Genomic DNA, 17468 nt, shown 5'->3' with positions numbered 1-17468 from the left:
GCAGAAGTTTGGTGACATAACGGTTTTCAGGATATAGAAGGAGTTCCTTTACTTCAGAAGAACCATTATGTAATGAAATGAAAAAGCCCATGCTTTGTTGAAGGGAACCTCAAAAATAATTTGAAACTATAAATAATAAATGTATTCCAAGGACAACAAATCCAACTTGTGTGTTTCTTTGGCTCATGGTTTAATGATTAATGACCTAAACTATACTTACTTTTTATCTACTTGTTTACTTTTTAATTCTGGAAACGATTCAAAAAAGAATTCTAAAGTATCTTCTGCTACCAAGCTCTGAAATTATAAATAAACTGTTGACACAGAGATATGAAATCGCCTTTCAGCATAAAATTCAGAAAAAGACAATCTGATGGACAGCAACATTGCTTATAAATTCAGTCACTGGACCATGATCTAGTGGGCAGGGCCTGAAAATGATCGACAAACTGCCATGTAACTTTAAAGAAAATATCGTTTTTATTGTGAAGTAGTTCCTATCAATATTACTTAAGCAGAAAACTTAACATTGAAAATTGCTAATTAATTTAAAGTCTATGGACCATGTCCCAGGGCCTCGAAATAGTCATCAAACTCATTTGAACAGATAGTAATGCAACTTCATACGATATATCATTGATCTATCACAAGTAAATCCTATCAAACTAACTTAAGCAGAAAAACTTAACATTGAAAATTGCTAATTAATTCAAAGTCACTGGACCATGTCCTAGGGGGCAGGGCCAAGTAATAGTCATCAAACTGATATGTACTGATAGTAATGCAACTGCATACAAAATATCATTCATCTATCACAAGTAGATCCTATCAAACTTACTTAAGCAGAAAATTTAACATTAAAAGTTGCTAATTAAGTTAAAGTCACTGGACCATGTCCTAGGGAGCAGGGCCTCAAAATAGTATCAATCTGATATGTACTGATAGTAATGCAATTCATATAAAATATCATTGATCTATCATAAGTAGATCCTATCAAGCTAACTTAAGCAGAAAACTTAACAATTATTGACGCCAGAGCCATTGTTGTTGTCAAAAAGCCATCACTATGTCTTGCTTTCTGCGATTTCGTTGCAGTCGAGACAAAAAAAATCATTAGTTTGCAAATATTGCACACATCTGAGAACTTTTCAGCAAGGACATTACACAAAATTCCACATAAAACTTAAGAAAATTAAAAACTTTTTATTTCTGAATAATTTCTAATTAATTTAAAGAAAAGTCTAAAACAAACTACACTTGCATTGTTATTCTAGATCATATTCCATAACCTGTGTCCATACAGAGATGCCACTCTATACAAAGGCAATTGTACATTTATACATTTATATATAAAAAAGAAGATGTGCCAATGAGACAACTCTCCACAAGAGACCAAATGACACAGAAATTCATTCAATATAACAACATCTGATTTCAAAATAAACAAAATCATTGAGAGATTACCTTCTTTTTGATTTAATATGCCACATCATATAGCAAGCTCAAAAAGGCATATCAGACCTAAGAAATTAAGAAAATGTGAAAGTTGACTACATACCCGGTATCCCACAATTAAACATCAAAATTAAAAGGCATTGATAACTACTGACAAGGCTTCTGGACTCAACCATGAACTTTGCTTTGACTAAACTAGAATGGTGAGTATTCTATCTGCTGACAACACAACTATTACACTGAAATATCACCTACATATTTCATACAACAATGTCAAGGGTGCAAGAAACAACTCTCTTATGCCATATAAAAATAAGAAAATGCTGCATGATTGAAAAATGAGATCAAAGACCAAATGACAGATTTTAGCAACTGGAGGTCACCATACAGCCACTTCAACAATAAGTATGTTGGTATTAATACATGTACTTATATTTTCATTTGCATACAATTTTTATACTTCATCCATATTGTACCAGTACACAAACCTTAAATTGAAATTTCTTCACATAAGATTTGAGAAAGTTGTCAAATTTGTCCACATCTCCCACAAGATGCTGAAGATATGACACAAAGCAATATCCTTTTTCATATGGTGTTTCATTGTATGTGTCATCAGGGTCAACACCAGGTTCTATGATTACTCGTAATCTGTTCAGTGGATGTTCCTGTAGATGAGGAAAATAGAATATTACTCAACCTATGACTAAAACACCTAGTTCTGTTGAAACATTCAATATGTTTTTGTATCAGAATAAAATAACAATGCATTCAAATTCAGTATTTATTAAAATTGCTTGAATATACATGAAATTGTCTCAAAAATAGAATATTATGTTGTACGTGTGTATCATGCAACTCATTTCTCTCCTGTTTCATGGCAGGTACACATAAAATCTAGATACAAAACTATACACAAATATTACCTTCATAGTGCAACGCATGAAAACATTCAATTGGAAAATATTATGAAAAAAATATGCAAATTTTGAACACATACAAAGTTATGAAATCTAGATGTCTTTTGATATTTTGGTGGCATTTTGATTTCAAAATACATCTGAATTATTATATAAATTTTTGCATAATTACCTCCCCTGAATCATCCATGTGTTGTCGTAGTAATGCTAGGCCAGTCTCAGCTTCTAAACATGTGTATGCAGTACCAAACAATTTATCCATTATTCTTCTCTGTGCAAACATGGTGAAACCCTAGAAATATTTTTCAACATGGTAAAACCCTAGAAATATTTTTCAATGTTCTTAATGCTTAATACCATAAAATTCATCTTTTAATAAACTATTGTATGAAATGTTTATATCAGCCAGAGTCTAACATTACAAGGCTGACAGCTTTAACTCAAGGACTGATATGATTCATGAGGTAAAAAGATCAGGACAAAGGGACTTACTATATATATTTTTTTTAATTTCAATATTACAATAATTTATGTGATGAGTGGTATATTTTATCATTATTCTATATATCACAAAGACATTGGTGTTCTATAAAAATACACTACACTAATCTATTTCATCGTATCATCTTGTGTTCAAAGCTTTTTTAGATAGCAACACAGACATAATTCAGAATGGCTATGCCTTAAAAATGGTGTGTTGAAAAGCTGCATTATATCTGGTTGGCCACAACAGCACAGGTATTGAATAACTGTTAGTAATTAAATTGCATTGCAAAAATTCTAACAAGCAACTTTGCCCTGCCCCTCAAAAATTGAAAGTCAAAATAGTACTGTAAACCAACTAATTTTCGCGACTTTCGCGAGTAGAAAAATAAATATAAATAGTATCAAAAAATTTAAAACTTGGATCTTTCCTTACCCAAGTACATCAAGTGAATTTGAAAATCGAGAAATTAAATTGCTGCAAAGTGGGCGAGAAAGGGCTTACCGTGAAATAAAGTATCTGCAAAAATAAGTTAGTTTACAGTAACCAGCCTTCAAGTTTAAATGCAAATAACAAGTTATAAGTCCTTAAAGATGGAGAGCTGTAAACTGTAATCAACTTATGGTTGTTATCAAAAGCAAAAGCATACAATGATTGCATAGTATGTGGTATATTTATTAATTAGGTTACAAAGTATAACTTCTGGGTCTGATTTTTACCTCATTAAGATGAAAACTGCAAAAAAACAAATTGTTGTATCTAAAAGAATACAAAACAGGTGTCAGTACTCCTTGGGTGAAATATTTGCCACTGGACATTGTGTAATGAAGACAATGGTGACCCATAATATGTTATTAAACTTAATTATACCATTGCTGTCTACCAACCATTTCCTTCATTGATATTTAAGGTGGTTATAGTGATAAAATATCAATGGACTTGAATGAATAACTTTCTCCATGTTACCTAATTGTAAAATGTAGATCATGGTGATCAAATTGTTTATAAATCTATCATACGGTTCCATATTACTAGTAGCTGAAAAAAATTAAACACTTGAAAAAAATCTAAAAGACTTAAATGTTGTACTATGAAAGGGGATTTCTAAAATAAAACAGCATTACTTATCAGAACTAGTTTCTAAAACTGGAGACAAATTCAAAATGTTCTGAAATCAAGTCCAAAACACATTGGTTATTCAATTAAATGATCAGCATTTTTTTTTTTAAATTGACCATCAATGCTACTTTTTTCCAATTTTGAACAGGGAAATGGTGGTTTACCACATACACCATTTTAGGAGCAGATGACAACCCAGTCTTCGAACATGTGCAATTAGAAGGGAGGTTTACTCAATGGGCAAAACAGCCATAAAGCACACTACTAATAACAAAGACAAACATATTAAATAAAGTTTAAAAACAAAGAAAAAGTAAATTTAATCTAATATTTTTAAAGAATACCTCATAAAATTTCTTCTACCTAACAAAAAGATGTATTTGGATAATTTTGGTGACTTGAACTCTAGAATTAGTTAACTCTTTATGTTAAATTACTAATAATAAGATAGAAAATGCAAAAAACTATCTTTTTCCATGCATTTTAATTGCTTTAATGTATTTTTTTCTGAAACATTTTGACAAGATCTTTTGTTGTATGAAGTCCTAGGAGTAAATTAACAGGATTTATTTTATATGTGAAATCATCTATTTTTGTTTGACTGGAAAATCATGGTATTTCCTTGCAAACAATGTAATAATATGATATAAAATCTAATGTTTTAACCCTAAGATTGATGAGAGTAAATAGGTAAATTGGTATCAGATTAGCTTGACAATGACAGTGTTTTTATAATGCAACCAATAATCCTAAGTTTTAAATCATCTGTTTACAAATAGAAACTTTAAATAAATAACTGTATAAAAAATAATGTTATCAAAATTTTAAAAAGAAATATAAAACTTCTTTTTCAAACCTGTGCAGTCTCCAAACATTTTTTCCTCATTGATACTCAAGTAGTTTTGTTAATATTTGAGTTCCATCCATTCTTAAGACTGAATGAAATTGCAAAAAATAATTTATATAACTTTTCAGACATTATTTTTATATTTCATCAAATGATGTCATTGAATAAGCTCCCTTTGTCCTACTCAAACATACCTCATTCAACCAGAATTCACTCCAATTAGCATTGGTCACAAGATTACCAAACCAACTGTGAGACTAAAATAAAAATATAAAGAAAAATTATTCATAAAGAATTAAACATTCATAATAAAAAGCAATAATTTAAATAGAAATCTATGAAACTGCAATTTCATCTCTCATATCCTTCACTTATAGCTAACCTAGATTTTTGTCTTCTCTAGTCACTACAAAATACTTTTTTATATGAGTAATGTGGGCATTACATTTGTGGGATTAATTTTTTTAAGAATGTACACAAGATTTTATTAAAGAACCTTTGTGAGCGAGCTCACATACCCCACGCCCCCACATTGTCTGTCACTGGGCAAACAAAATCTCACTAGATTCCTAAGTTCATAAACACATAACTACAAAAGTCAACTGATAAATATTACAGGGCGATATGCGCATAAACATATTATGTCCTTATAATCTACAAAGTTTCATGAAATTGTGTTGTGTGTATTCAGAGGAGTTGCGATAACAAACGGTTGCAGGAGTATATATAGATCAAAATTCTATGTTCAAAGATACCTCTTAGGATAACTCCTAGAAAAAAAATTGAATCATAATTTCCTGTAGATATGCACATCTACATAGTATGTCCTTACTATCTGCAAAGTTTTATGAAATTCTGTTGCGCAGTTTCAGAGGAGTTGCGATGACAAACTGAGGCAGTAGTATATTAAGGCCAAAATTTTAAGTTAAAGGGGCATAACTCAAAGAAAAAAAATTGAATCATGATTTCCTGTTGATATGCACATCTGCAACGTATGTCCTAAGTATCTACAAAATTTCATGAAATTCTGTTGTGTGGATTCTGAGAAGTTGCAATGGCAAACTGTTACAGTTAAAATTGAGAATGGAAATGGGGAATATGTCAAAGAGACAACAACCCGACCAAAGAGCAGACAACAGCCGAAGGCCACCAATGGGTCTTCAATGCAGCGAGAAAATCCCGCACCCAGAGGTGGTCCTCAGCTGGCCCCTAAATAAAATGGTGTGCTAGTTCAGTGAATATGGACGTCACACTAAACTCCAAAACATATAAATGAACTAAAATTAAAAAACATACTAGACTAACAAAGGCCAGAGGCTCCTGACTTGGGACAGGCGCAAAAATGCAGCGGGGTTAAACATGTTTTATTTTGTATATTTAGGCCATAATTCTATGTTCAACGGGCATAACTTCTAGAAAAAAAATTGAAACATAATTTCCTGTCCATATGCACATCTACATAGTATGTCCTTACTATCTGCAAAGTTTCATGAAATTCTGTCTTTTGGTTTCAGAGGAGTTGCAATGACAAACTGTGGCAGTAGTATATTAAGGCCAAAATTCTAAGTTAAAGGGGCATAACTCATAGAAAAAAAATTGAATTATAATGTCCTGTCGATATGCACATCTCCATAGTATGTCCTTGTTATCTACAAAGTTTCTAAAAATCTGTTTCAGAGGAGTTGCGATGACAAAAACAGGACAGACGGACTGAGGGACAGACGGACAGACAGACTGACAGACTGACGGACGGATCAAAAACATTATACCCTACAGAACTTTATTATAACATTTGCACTAATCTATTTTACAGGTAATACAGGTAGAATATAAAGATTCTTCATAATTAATATGTAGAGAATGTTTAACTTTCAAAAAACAAAAAACAAAGAAACAAAATGTTCAATTTTCATATATATTTGAGGTCACAAGTCTATCTTATCCTGATCAATTGTACCCTGTGAGTGTAACAGTAAATCTTAAACAGAAGTGTTCTCTTCCATTTTGGAAAAATACACTAATGTAAGCATTCCATGAATATTTTCCATGGATTTTTGTTTAGCAGATCTTAAACAAATTGAGTGAACAAATTTTCACCGTTCTGGTCAACATGATATCTGATGGTGTGCAAAAAGAAACACTATATTTAACTCCAGCATCGTTCACATCCATTTTGAAGTTGTAATGCACAATGCAGTCATAACTGGTGTGCAAATACAAGAATAGAATGCTGTCGATTTCAGTGCATGACACTATCTATATTTCTAACTTATACATATGTCAAACTAAAAAAGTGTAGTTTCATGCAGAGTAAGAAAGAGAAAAAATGAGTACTTGATGGAGCAATTCCAAAATTATCAGGACGGGAAAGTGATCATAGTCATTTCCTGAGGGCTGTTTATTTCAAACATTCTGTAGGAATGAACAAGTAAATAAGTTGTGAGTTGTTATATAACAAGTTATTCTATCATATTAAAAATGTCAAAAAAAGTTAAACTGACTATCAATTTTATCATGATATTTTCCTAAAATTTACCTGTATTTACCTGTAAGATTAATGCACCAATTAACCTATGAAACATTTACATGTACTGATAATGGTTTGGAGACCATCAAAGACAAATTTTTAACTGTTCATTAGGCAAAATAAAATACATGCACCTGCATTTCTGCTAGTGTTATTTAGCAGGTAGGGAAAAATCATTCGACTAGTTCGAAGAGTAAATATCAAGACTTTAAAAAGCTTGTTCAAAATAAAAATAAGTACTAGTCAGGAAAGGGAGACACATTGTTGTACTTTGAGCTTACCTATCATACTCACTCAATATAAAATGGAAGGAAAATTTCTCATTGTGCACGACATTTTAAAGATACAAGATTTGAGAAAAAGATAGAACATTGAAGAAACTGAAAACCTGTTACAGCGTTTGGCATGACATAACTAGATGAGGCTAAGTGCCATATATCAAGAAGCTTTGACTTGTTGAGAAAATGTGACAAAATTGTGTTACAGAACATGTACAGACAGACAGAGGAACAGACATGTAAACCAGTATACCCCCACCATCCTTTGGAATGAGGGTTTATAGGTGGATAATTTCATGACTGATCAGATAAGTGGAAACAAAATGTAGACTTACAATCTCATGAATCACCACATCTGTCAGTGACTTGTCACCCACCAGTAAACATGGTGTTACAAAGGTCAAACATGGGTTCTCCATGCCACCAAATGGGAATGAAGGTGGCATCACCAAGATATCATAGGTCTCCCATGCATACAGTCCAAACAACTTCTCTCCAGTCTGTATAAAATCTTCAACAACACCATCAAATTCAGCTCTTGCTTTTTCCTAAAGCAAATTTGTAAGATATACATTAATATCTTTAATATAACAGTTAATAACTTAGTAAAGTAAAGTAAAGTAACCAAAGGAGCCTTAATACCCATGAAAATCCAAACATGAAATTATATTACCATTTATTCATAAAAAACTCTGAGTGTTTCTTTGAGGGGTACCAATGTGCTCTATGGAAAGGTAAGTGCTTCTATTCAACATACCCTTTTTTATCAGTTAAAATTTCCCACCCTTGAAACAAGTTGACCAATTTTACAGAAGCTAACTAGATTTATTGTTAAGTTTTTCACTATTTGAATTTGCTACTATTGCCAGTGTAAACTGTTACTGGACAAAGGGAGACACTTCATTATTCACTGATAAACTAAGTATGTTTAAAGTATATTCGTCACCATATTTATGAAAATTTCACAATAATCTAAACAATAAAAAAGCACTGGGATATTTGAATTTAAACAAATTGCGTTTCATGTGTAATAAAATAGAAAATATTATGTGATCATGATAAATTGATAATACAACTAATATTTACAAGTATGCATGGTTCTGTCCATACACGACTTCTAGGTCCTATCTTAGCACTCTGCAAATCTCCAACTGCCAGTGCTACAAGGTAAGCTGGAATGGCAAATGGCAAGTTAAAGTATACATTATCTGTTTCTCCAGACATGTTAGGTACAGTACCAGGCTCTTTTCTTTGACTGGTACTCATTACAGCTGTAAACCCATCTGGTACCTGAAACAAAAAGTAGTTTTAGCATTGTACTAAATCTGTCACATTTATTCTTCATAATAATTTGTTTTTCATCATCTCAATTTTATTCTTTTTTGAAAATACTTCTTTCTAAACACTTTTCTACCTATTTTCAGTAAGTTTTGAAATTAACAATTACACTGTATTCATGAAGCAGACATATGTCAATATTATATGAAAATTAAAAATGATAACAATATGCTTCCAGAAAGTAAATGATAAATGGAGAGCTAACCTTAACATTGGCACTATAAGTTGATTTAATAGCAGGAGTGTCTTGACAAGGAAAGAAAGATCTATTCAGAACTGCCTGGCCTTGTGTATAAAAGTAAGGCTTTTTCTTTCCTGCAATTATAAAGTAGTTTGGGCTTCACATATTCAATCTCAATATTAAATTTACCATAGTGACCAATTGATGTCAATATTCTCCATAATGATAATGTCATGAATGTTAGTATTTGTTTGGTGATTCTGGGTCAAACTTTCATTTGATAACCTGTTTTTGGTAACAAATCTTCTGGAAGAAAGTTTTCAACTTAAAAGCTCCTCTTGAACATTGGAACTGATAATGAAAATACCTAAGAAACCATGCAGCTAGTTATTAAATGAAAGTGAAAACAAAACAAGCCTCTTAGGCTCTAAAAATTGGCTATTATTTTTTTAACCATATATCAATTTCTTATGGGTCCATAAAACTCAGAGAAGAGGTCTTGATTTGTAAAGGGGGGGGGGGGTTTAATTCACGCCAATTTTAACCCTCCACTGTACTGAGTCTTACTATGTATCAACTTTGAAAAGAATGTAGAGATTTTTTTTCTCTAAAAAAGTTGATTTTATGTCTGCTTATACAGTGAGTAGTTACTGAATTTGTACTCTAAAATAACTTGCCTGGGCAATAGAAGTCAGTAAGAAAATATACATATAGGTACACTCTGTAATTTATGTGAATGATGTCATAAAGGGACAATGCATGGTAAGAGGCATATTTGGTCCACAATTTTTTGATGAAATCCTACCTAAAGGTTTCATGATTTATTGTATATAAATGTGCTTAATGTGAAAGTTATCAGCCAATTAGTTATGCTTCATACTTTACACAACCTATTGATCTAAAGTCAAAAAGCATACACAAAGAAAAAAATCTAGTATCTGGTAAAAAGTTATACATTAGAGGCAAATTATCTGTAAGCTTTGTCTGTTTGATCTATTACAACAAATATATTTAAAGGACTTGTTAATATTGTACTCATTAACAGTTCTGTTAAAAAATCCAGATTGAAAAATATTGGGAAAGGTAGGAAACAAGTAAACTAAACAAAATTTAGAGCTGACTGGGATAGACAAGACAACATATAGTAACTGCATTATCATACTCTGATAATTTCCCCTTTGGCAAAAAAATTACCTGATTGGAAAATACTGGGAAAGGTAGGACACAAACATTCCTGATCTGTAAACTTAACAAAATTTTGATCTCCAAGTAGCAATGCCAGTTGACTTGGATAGACAAGACAAAATATGAGCTGCATCTGATAGAAATTGACCTTATGCAAGTGCACGTATACATGTACATGTATAAAACTTCAACTGATATTGGAACATTCAAATATGATATTAAAGATAAACTTTGGTCTGTTTTATAGGGTTCTTATAACATCTCAATTTTCAAACAGTTAAAGACTTTTCATAGAGATTTTTTCAAACCGAAATAGGTCAACAGATGTATTGATATTCAATTGCAAAAGGTCGATTTCTATCTGACACAGCTCATATAGTAAACAAAAGGTAAGGTCAAAAGTTATCAATTACATTTGATACACCATATCTTTATGCTTTAATAAAAGGTAATGCATTGAGGAAACAAAACTACATGCATCCCATGGACATGATGGAATAAAAACTGACCTTAACATTTGCATCATGGGTAGCCTTTACTGCAGGTGTGTCTTGACAAGGGAAAAATGCACGATTCAGGACAGCAAAGCTTGGGGTGTACATAAAGGGTTTTATTTTTCCTGAAATGGTTTTGAAAGGGATTACTCTCAATTTCTATTAAGCATTGTCTACTGAATATCATTTCTGTGAAAGAAAATCAAAGGTTAATTATAAAGTCATTCACAAACCATATATTTTTTAATTATTCCCTTGAACACATATAACTTTTTCCCATTAAAGATATCTACACAAACTACTGTTTCAGTTATCACTATTTTTGGTTAGTGTTGAATGGTTGCTGTTCCAATGATGTTTACCCTTCATTTCTTTCTATTTTATATACAATAAAGATTTTGTTTCTTGAAAAGCCTCCAAGCTAAGGTTTACTGCATTGACCTGTTAGACAAATTAAAACTTTAATAGTGTCTGATGTATTGGCATCATTCAATATAATCCCACAAATTACACAACACAAATCATTATATCTAGGCTAACAAGAATTCAGGGGAAACCAACATATGGATAGATAAAACGTTTTAATTCAAAAATCAGAGTTCTTGAAAAGTGGTGGTCCAAAGGATTTGACCACCAAAATTTACAAATGACCGTCAAAAGTTTTGTATTTTGCAATAGAAATAATAGTGAGGACTAGCAGATTTTCTTCAAAGACCACCAGGGAAAAAAAGATATTGAGAACTCTGAAAATGATTTCAATACTAAACAAAGTAAATTTTCTTTTACTTTAACAAATAAAATGATTTTATTAGTGACACAAAAATCAATAGAATACTAGCTATTAACCAGTTATTCTCTATTTATTTTCAATTGCATTATTCAACAGATCAAATGATGAATTGGATTTTCGTTTAATAATTAAGACACAAGGTCATCATAAACATATATCCTGTGACTGTATACTCTTAGGGACCTTCAATATGTGATAATTTACCAGCAGTCTGTTCTGGGTCCAGCCATACAACACCTGGTCCATCTCCTGTTACATAAGATATCACTAGACTAAAGGTGTCACCTGTCTTCATGGTTGTATTCAACTGTAACAAATAAAATAGGAAACATTCAATAACTACATTAGGCACTGTATCTGATTGCAGGACCTGAAATTTTTTTTTATGAACAGGACCATCAGGACTCATAGTTTGATACTGTATATTTCAAATTAATTCAAATTGGTGAATTATAATACACAAAAATCCAATTCAGACAAAAAATGAGATAATTAATAACTGATTACTAAGTACAACGTATTTCTGATTCAAAATTATTCATATATATGAAATGTAAATAAATCTTATCCAAATATATACTACATGTACTATCTATTACTGAATAATTTTTATATTAACTACTTTTGTCATAAAAAGAAATTGCTTCTGCTGAAGAAAACTACCAAGTTAGCATATACAAAATGTACTAGTAAAAGCTTTTAATACAGAAAACACATGAAAAATAGTTTGGCTCTTCCAGGTGTGTAAGAAGCAATTTCAATGTTAAAAATAGTTTCTGGAGGTTTTCGAAAGTATGAGGTACTTGTATTTGTAACCTTGTAAAGTAACTTTTGTGTTAAATTCAAAGTTACAAACATTAAGACATTTCATAAGTCAGCTTCATTTGAACATATTTTAGCAAACCGTACAAATTGTGAAATGTACATGTCATAGGATGTAGCATGAGGAAATTCACAGCCCAATAAAGGAAAAGAAATAGTGATAGCAAAGTTAAAATCATTTCTTTTGTAGTATATATTTTTGGTTTCCATCTTTCCATTTTGTACTAACACAATTATGTCTAAAATTGGACAATATTGACTTTTATTATTAGCTTTAAAAGTGTTTAATTATTGTTAAAGTGTCGATTGGTTTACCTTAACTTGTAACTCTGAGCCATATCCTGTAAAAGGTTTCTTCTCAAACTGCAAATCAGTTTTCTTGTCCCCATCAGAAAGCTGTACAGTTTTCACAGTCAGTGTTTCATGGATGTCAAGTTGCACTGTAAGAAAGTAATGAATAAAATTACTTTAATTTAATATTCGATAGAAAGTTACCTCAATGTTGATTTTATCATATGAATAATGGAAGGACAAGAAAATACAAAAATTTAACTAAATAAGGTACTTTCATGACTTTGTAATCATTATGCTCAACCTCAGCACCCTTTAAAATGATGCACTTACCGGGAATCATTCAAAAGCATCAACAAAACATTTATATATTCAGTTGTATCTCTGAATTGGTCTAATTGATGATCATGATAATGTCAGATTTGTGTTAATATTCTCAACATTCAAGGGCACCAATTGGAATTCCAGGTGTAATTTGAAGAGCTAAATTATACTACTTTTGATAAATAGAAATGAAGTGACAGATGGGAAGGCATCTTCTTTGCTCTAGTATCCAACTAAACTGAGCTTAGCTGCAGATTCCAGGCATAACTGTAATGGTCCTCATGATATTTGTTAAAAAATGCTTGTTATGAACCGACCATTTCATACATCCAAATAATTATGATGTCTTGAAAGACTATTTTAATTTTTCAAGTGTGACGCCTTCCTATGAGGTGTCACAGCAAAAATTTTAAATATCCTCTCAAGACGTCTTAAACATTGCATAATCATGTATTAAAATCTGTTAAAGACATTTAATATTTAGGTGTAACTATAAGCCATGATCTTGATTGGGGAACACATATAGACAATATTACCTGTAAGGCAAATAAAACCTTAGGCTTTATTCGTAAAAATTTAAAAAACTGCACACGTAAGGTTAAAAACCATATGTACACATCACTTGTTGGTCCAGTCGTTGAATACGCTTCCCCTGTTTAAGATCCGTACAAAAAGCACCACATCACTCAGGTTGAGCAGATTCAGCGTAAAGCAGCCAAATATGTCTATAATAATTATAAAGTCAGAACACCGGGTGCGGTTTCCAACATGATAAATTCTTTGCAATGGGAAACTTAACATAAAAGAATAAAAAAAGCTAGATTAACAATGCTATATAAAATTAATTGGGGGTAAGTGGAAGTTCCAAGGGACAATTTAACAAAATCTGACAGACGTACAAGACAATGCAAGAGGGAAACATAAATTTCGGCAAATTGCTACTAATAAAGACTTATTTCACATCCAATCTTTTATGGTAATATTCTTTACAAAGCACAAAAATGTCAGTATTCACCTCAAAAGCTAACAAAACCTTTAAACAGACTTATTAAGAAGGGATATAGTTACGATACTGTTGTCAGGTCATTAAAAATTGCATATTTTGGCTTTAATATTGATTCACTTATAGGGTCTTTGCATCGGAATTAAACATATTTATTCTAAAACCAGTTGTTGGCATGACACGGGTTATGTTCTTCTCATATATTTTATGACGGTATAATACTAAACCCCTAACAGGAGGGATTGTGCCTGATATTCATATGATGAAGACATAATCTTTCAATCAGTTTAATTGAGGTCTGGAGCTGGCATGTCAGTAACTGCTAGTAGTCTGTTGTTATTTATGTATTATTGTCATTTTGTTTATTATCTTTTGTTTCCTATTCTGACATCGGACTCGGCCTTCTCTTAAACTGAGTTTTACTGTGCGTACTGTTGTACGTTTGTTTTTTCTACATTGGCTAGAGGTATAGGGGGAGGGTTGAGATCTCAAAAAACATGTTTAACCCCGCCGCATTTTTGCGCCTGTCCCATATCAGGAGCCTCTGGCCTTTGTTAGTCTTGTATCATTTTTAATTTTAGTTTCTTGTGTATAATTTGGAGTTTAGTATGACGTCCATTATCACTGAACTAGTATACATATTTGTTTAGGGGCCAGCTGTAGGACGCCTCCGGGTGCGGGAGTTTCTCGCTGCATTGAAGACCCATTGGTGGCCTTCGGCTGTTGTCTGCTCTATGGTCGGGTTGTTGTCTCTTTGACACATTCCCCATTTCCATTCTTAATTTTATTCTATCAATATCCTTTTTATCCAAACACCATCTCTGACTGGAATTCACTACATGAAGCAATAGACAATGATATATATGTCTGAAACCCTGGGTTCCTTCAAAAGTGGTATATCCATTCTAACATTTGAAGGACCCACACCAACTAATTAAACCACCAAAGCCACTGTACAAAATGTATATGTCCCAACCGGACCAATCCAGGTCCGTTCGCGCCCAATCACGTTCGCCCCCATGCACGTTCGCCCCCCTTTCAATTTTTTATTTAAAATCTTCAAAGTTTTACTCATACCAAGCTAAATACATGCAGTATTTAAATTTAAAGCAAGTTAAAACAACCATGACAACAATCATGATTTTTAAACACTCAACAATAACACCAAATTAGGCTGTGTATAAATACCAATTAGCAGTAATCATACATAATTAACATTTAATAATTAATCATCAAATCAATTAAAAACAATATTTCATTTAAAAATTCCCGAATTTTTATTTATGAAAATAAAAATGTTTTGATATAAACATCTACAAAACATCTAAAACTTTATCAGGTTTTTGAATAAAAAAAAAAGGTGCGAATGTGTAGGGTGCGAACGTACCTAGAGGGAAACATGTGGGTGCAAACCTGTAGGGTGCGAATATGTATTTGGCGCGATTACGACTGGACACAATTATGAACGATGTCAAATGTTTGCCCTCTGAAATCATATTGATATTCAATTGACTATTTATTCTATTGTTTAGTAAATTTATTTAAGTACATGTGTACATAGCACACGAGTCTACTCCCGTATTCGGAAGAAGAAGACTCATAATTATATGGACTAGGGCATACTTACCAACTCCTGAATCTTTGCAACACCTGAAGTCGACTTTCACAGCTCCTGCAATTTCTTTTCGGTCAAAATTCACATCAAGATCAAGATGATAATGAGTCACAACAACCTCTCTAAAGTTTGAAACAGTAGCAACATCTGTTGCAGAATCGGAGAAGAGTGTCATGTTTGTCACGTCTACTTTCTGTTTGCAGTCATGTGCTGTCACGAGTCACGTTCTGTGTCGCGGAAACAGTGAGATAAGAATCAGTTAAGCATTTAATAAACGATTTGAAAGTAATATGAATGAAATTAAGTGTCGTTTGTTTAATTAAATTTCAGGGGAACAAAGGTTTTTCATAAGAAACTGTCGGTGGACTTTCAAAATTGAAAATGAAACCGGAAGTTGAACTACTGAAAATTATAAAATTAAAAAGTCAATTGACGATTCAAATCCGTACTATAAATACAAACATGAATTGAAAAGTACGAATTGTATCATTTACAAAATGTTCTCTTTTTCCATTTTGTTACATGGAAAGTATATGAATGTTATTTGTTAATAGTTTTACGATCAAATAGCTTATCATTTTACTACATTTGCAGTGGCTTTTGGAGGGTCCTGATGAGGATCATAAATAATTAAATTGACATTGTTACAAAATAATGGGCCAACAAAATAAAGTATTGATGATCTCCCTTTTCACTACTTTTCCAACTAATGTCAGAAACACTTGTCTTTTCATTTCTTTGGACTTAAGCTTGAGTGTCAAAGCTGTCCAACTTCGTTTGAAATATTTTCTTTGGCAAAGGGTGTGTGGTGCTACGGTATGAATGAGCCCCGCATTATCCGCAATGTTTTCCGATGGTCATACACAAGAATCAGGGACAGCTCAGCGGGGGTAGCGTTATCAGTGACCAACAACGGAGCATTTTTGGACTGATAAAATTTAACATTGTTGTATATGGAAAAAACATGACAGTTGCTTTAAAATGATTTGTCAACATTTTATTTGTACAATCATAAACTATTGCCATGACAGGTGAAAAAGTTATTAGATTTATCTTTATTTTGATGTAAAAAAAAAAATTTTATGTTATTTTAAAGTGGTGTCCCTAATGATTTGAAAATTTCCCATGAAAAGATACGTTTTTCCTACATAACTTAACCAAGTTCAATGATGACGAGTGGTAGTAAAAAAAATCCTATAAAATTCGTTATTGCAGTGACATTATTTCGCCATGTCCTATGTTTTTTTTGTGTAATTCTTCTTTCTGAAGGTGCAAAAAAATATCAAACGTCAGTTCATGTATACGTATATTGTAAAGAACTGAAACCGATATCTATACATACCATATTGGGAAAGAATGAAGATGTTTGATATAAGATAGCGTCGAAACTTAAGAAAAAAAAAATAATAATGTTAATCATTTTTCAATTATTGTTAAAAATAAATTCATGATGACGAAAATGTTAAATTGTTAAATATAACATTATCCGGATAATTTAAATATATAGATAGAACTTAAACACATTTTGTATGATTAGAAAATTGCTAATGAATTACAAAGAGCTTATTTGCAGTACACACCTAATGACAAAGGAAACAATGTGAATTTGAAATTCTGTACTAAAAGTTGGATGATGAATTAATTAAAAATGCAAAGCATAGCATTTGTGTATTGCTATTACAGTTTTGTAGGGTTCGGGAAAAGTAACATTTAATTGTTTTTCTTTCTCGTAAACACTTATTATGTATAATACATATTTTATTTATTGGAAGGAAAAAGATATGTACGAGTATCG

At 31.8% G+C, this 17468-nt stretch overlaps 1 protein-coding gene across 2 annotated transcripts in view; it reads right to left on the bottom strand.

The window, feature by feature from the left end:
• The window catches only part of LOC127714859 (aminopeptidase B-like), a 30112-nt gene extending 14057 nt beyond the window's left edge, over window positions 1-16055 (bottom strand). The window contains exons 1-10 of one of the 2 annotated variants that reach the window (XM_052220892.1): window positions 15686-16055; window positions 12756-12880; window positions 11823-11925; window positions 10844-10953; window positions 8717-8920; window positions 7966-8178; window positions 5020-5082; window positions 2548-2667; window positions 1944-2123; window positions 221-297 (exon numbers count right to left, since the gene is read on the bottom strand). In XM_052220892.1, the coding sequence (XP_052076852.1) occupies window positions 221-297; window positions 1944-2123; window positions 2548-2667; window positions 5020-5082; window positions 7966-8178; window positions 8717-8920; window positions 10844-10953; window positions 11823-11925; window positions 12756-12880; window positions 15686-15848 (1358 nt within the window). In that variant the 5' untranslated portion in view covers window positions 15849-16055. Of the gene's footprint in view, window positions 1-220; window positions 298-1943; window positions 2124-2547; window positions 2668-5019; window positions 5083-7965; window positions 8179-8716; window positions 8921-9173; window positions 9284-10843; window positions 10954-11822; window positions 11926-12755; window positions 12881-15685 lie in introns of both variants that reach the window. The other variant, XM_052220891.1, reaches the window with a different exon arrangement.
• Window positions 16056-17468: the final 1413 nt, after the last annotated feature.

Source organism: Mytilus californianus, unplaced genomic scaffold, assembly GCF_021869535.1.
Source record: "Mytilus californianus isolate M0D057914Y unplaced genomic scaffold, xbMytCali1.0.p SCAF_9, whole genome shotgun sequence".
Taxonomy (NCBI): domain Eukaryota; kingdom Metazoa; phylum Mollusca; class Bivalvia; order Mytilida; family Mytilidae; genus Mytilus; species Mytilus californianus.
Note: the sequence above shows the minus strand (reverse complement) of the source record. Positions and strands in the feature narration are given on the sequence as shown.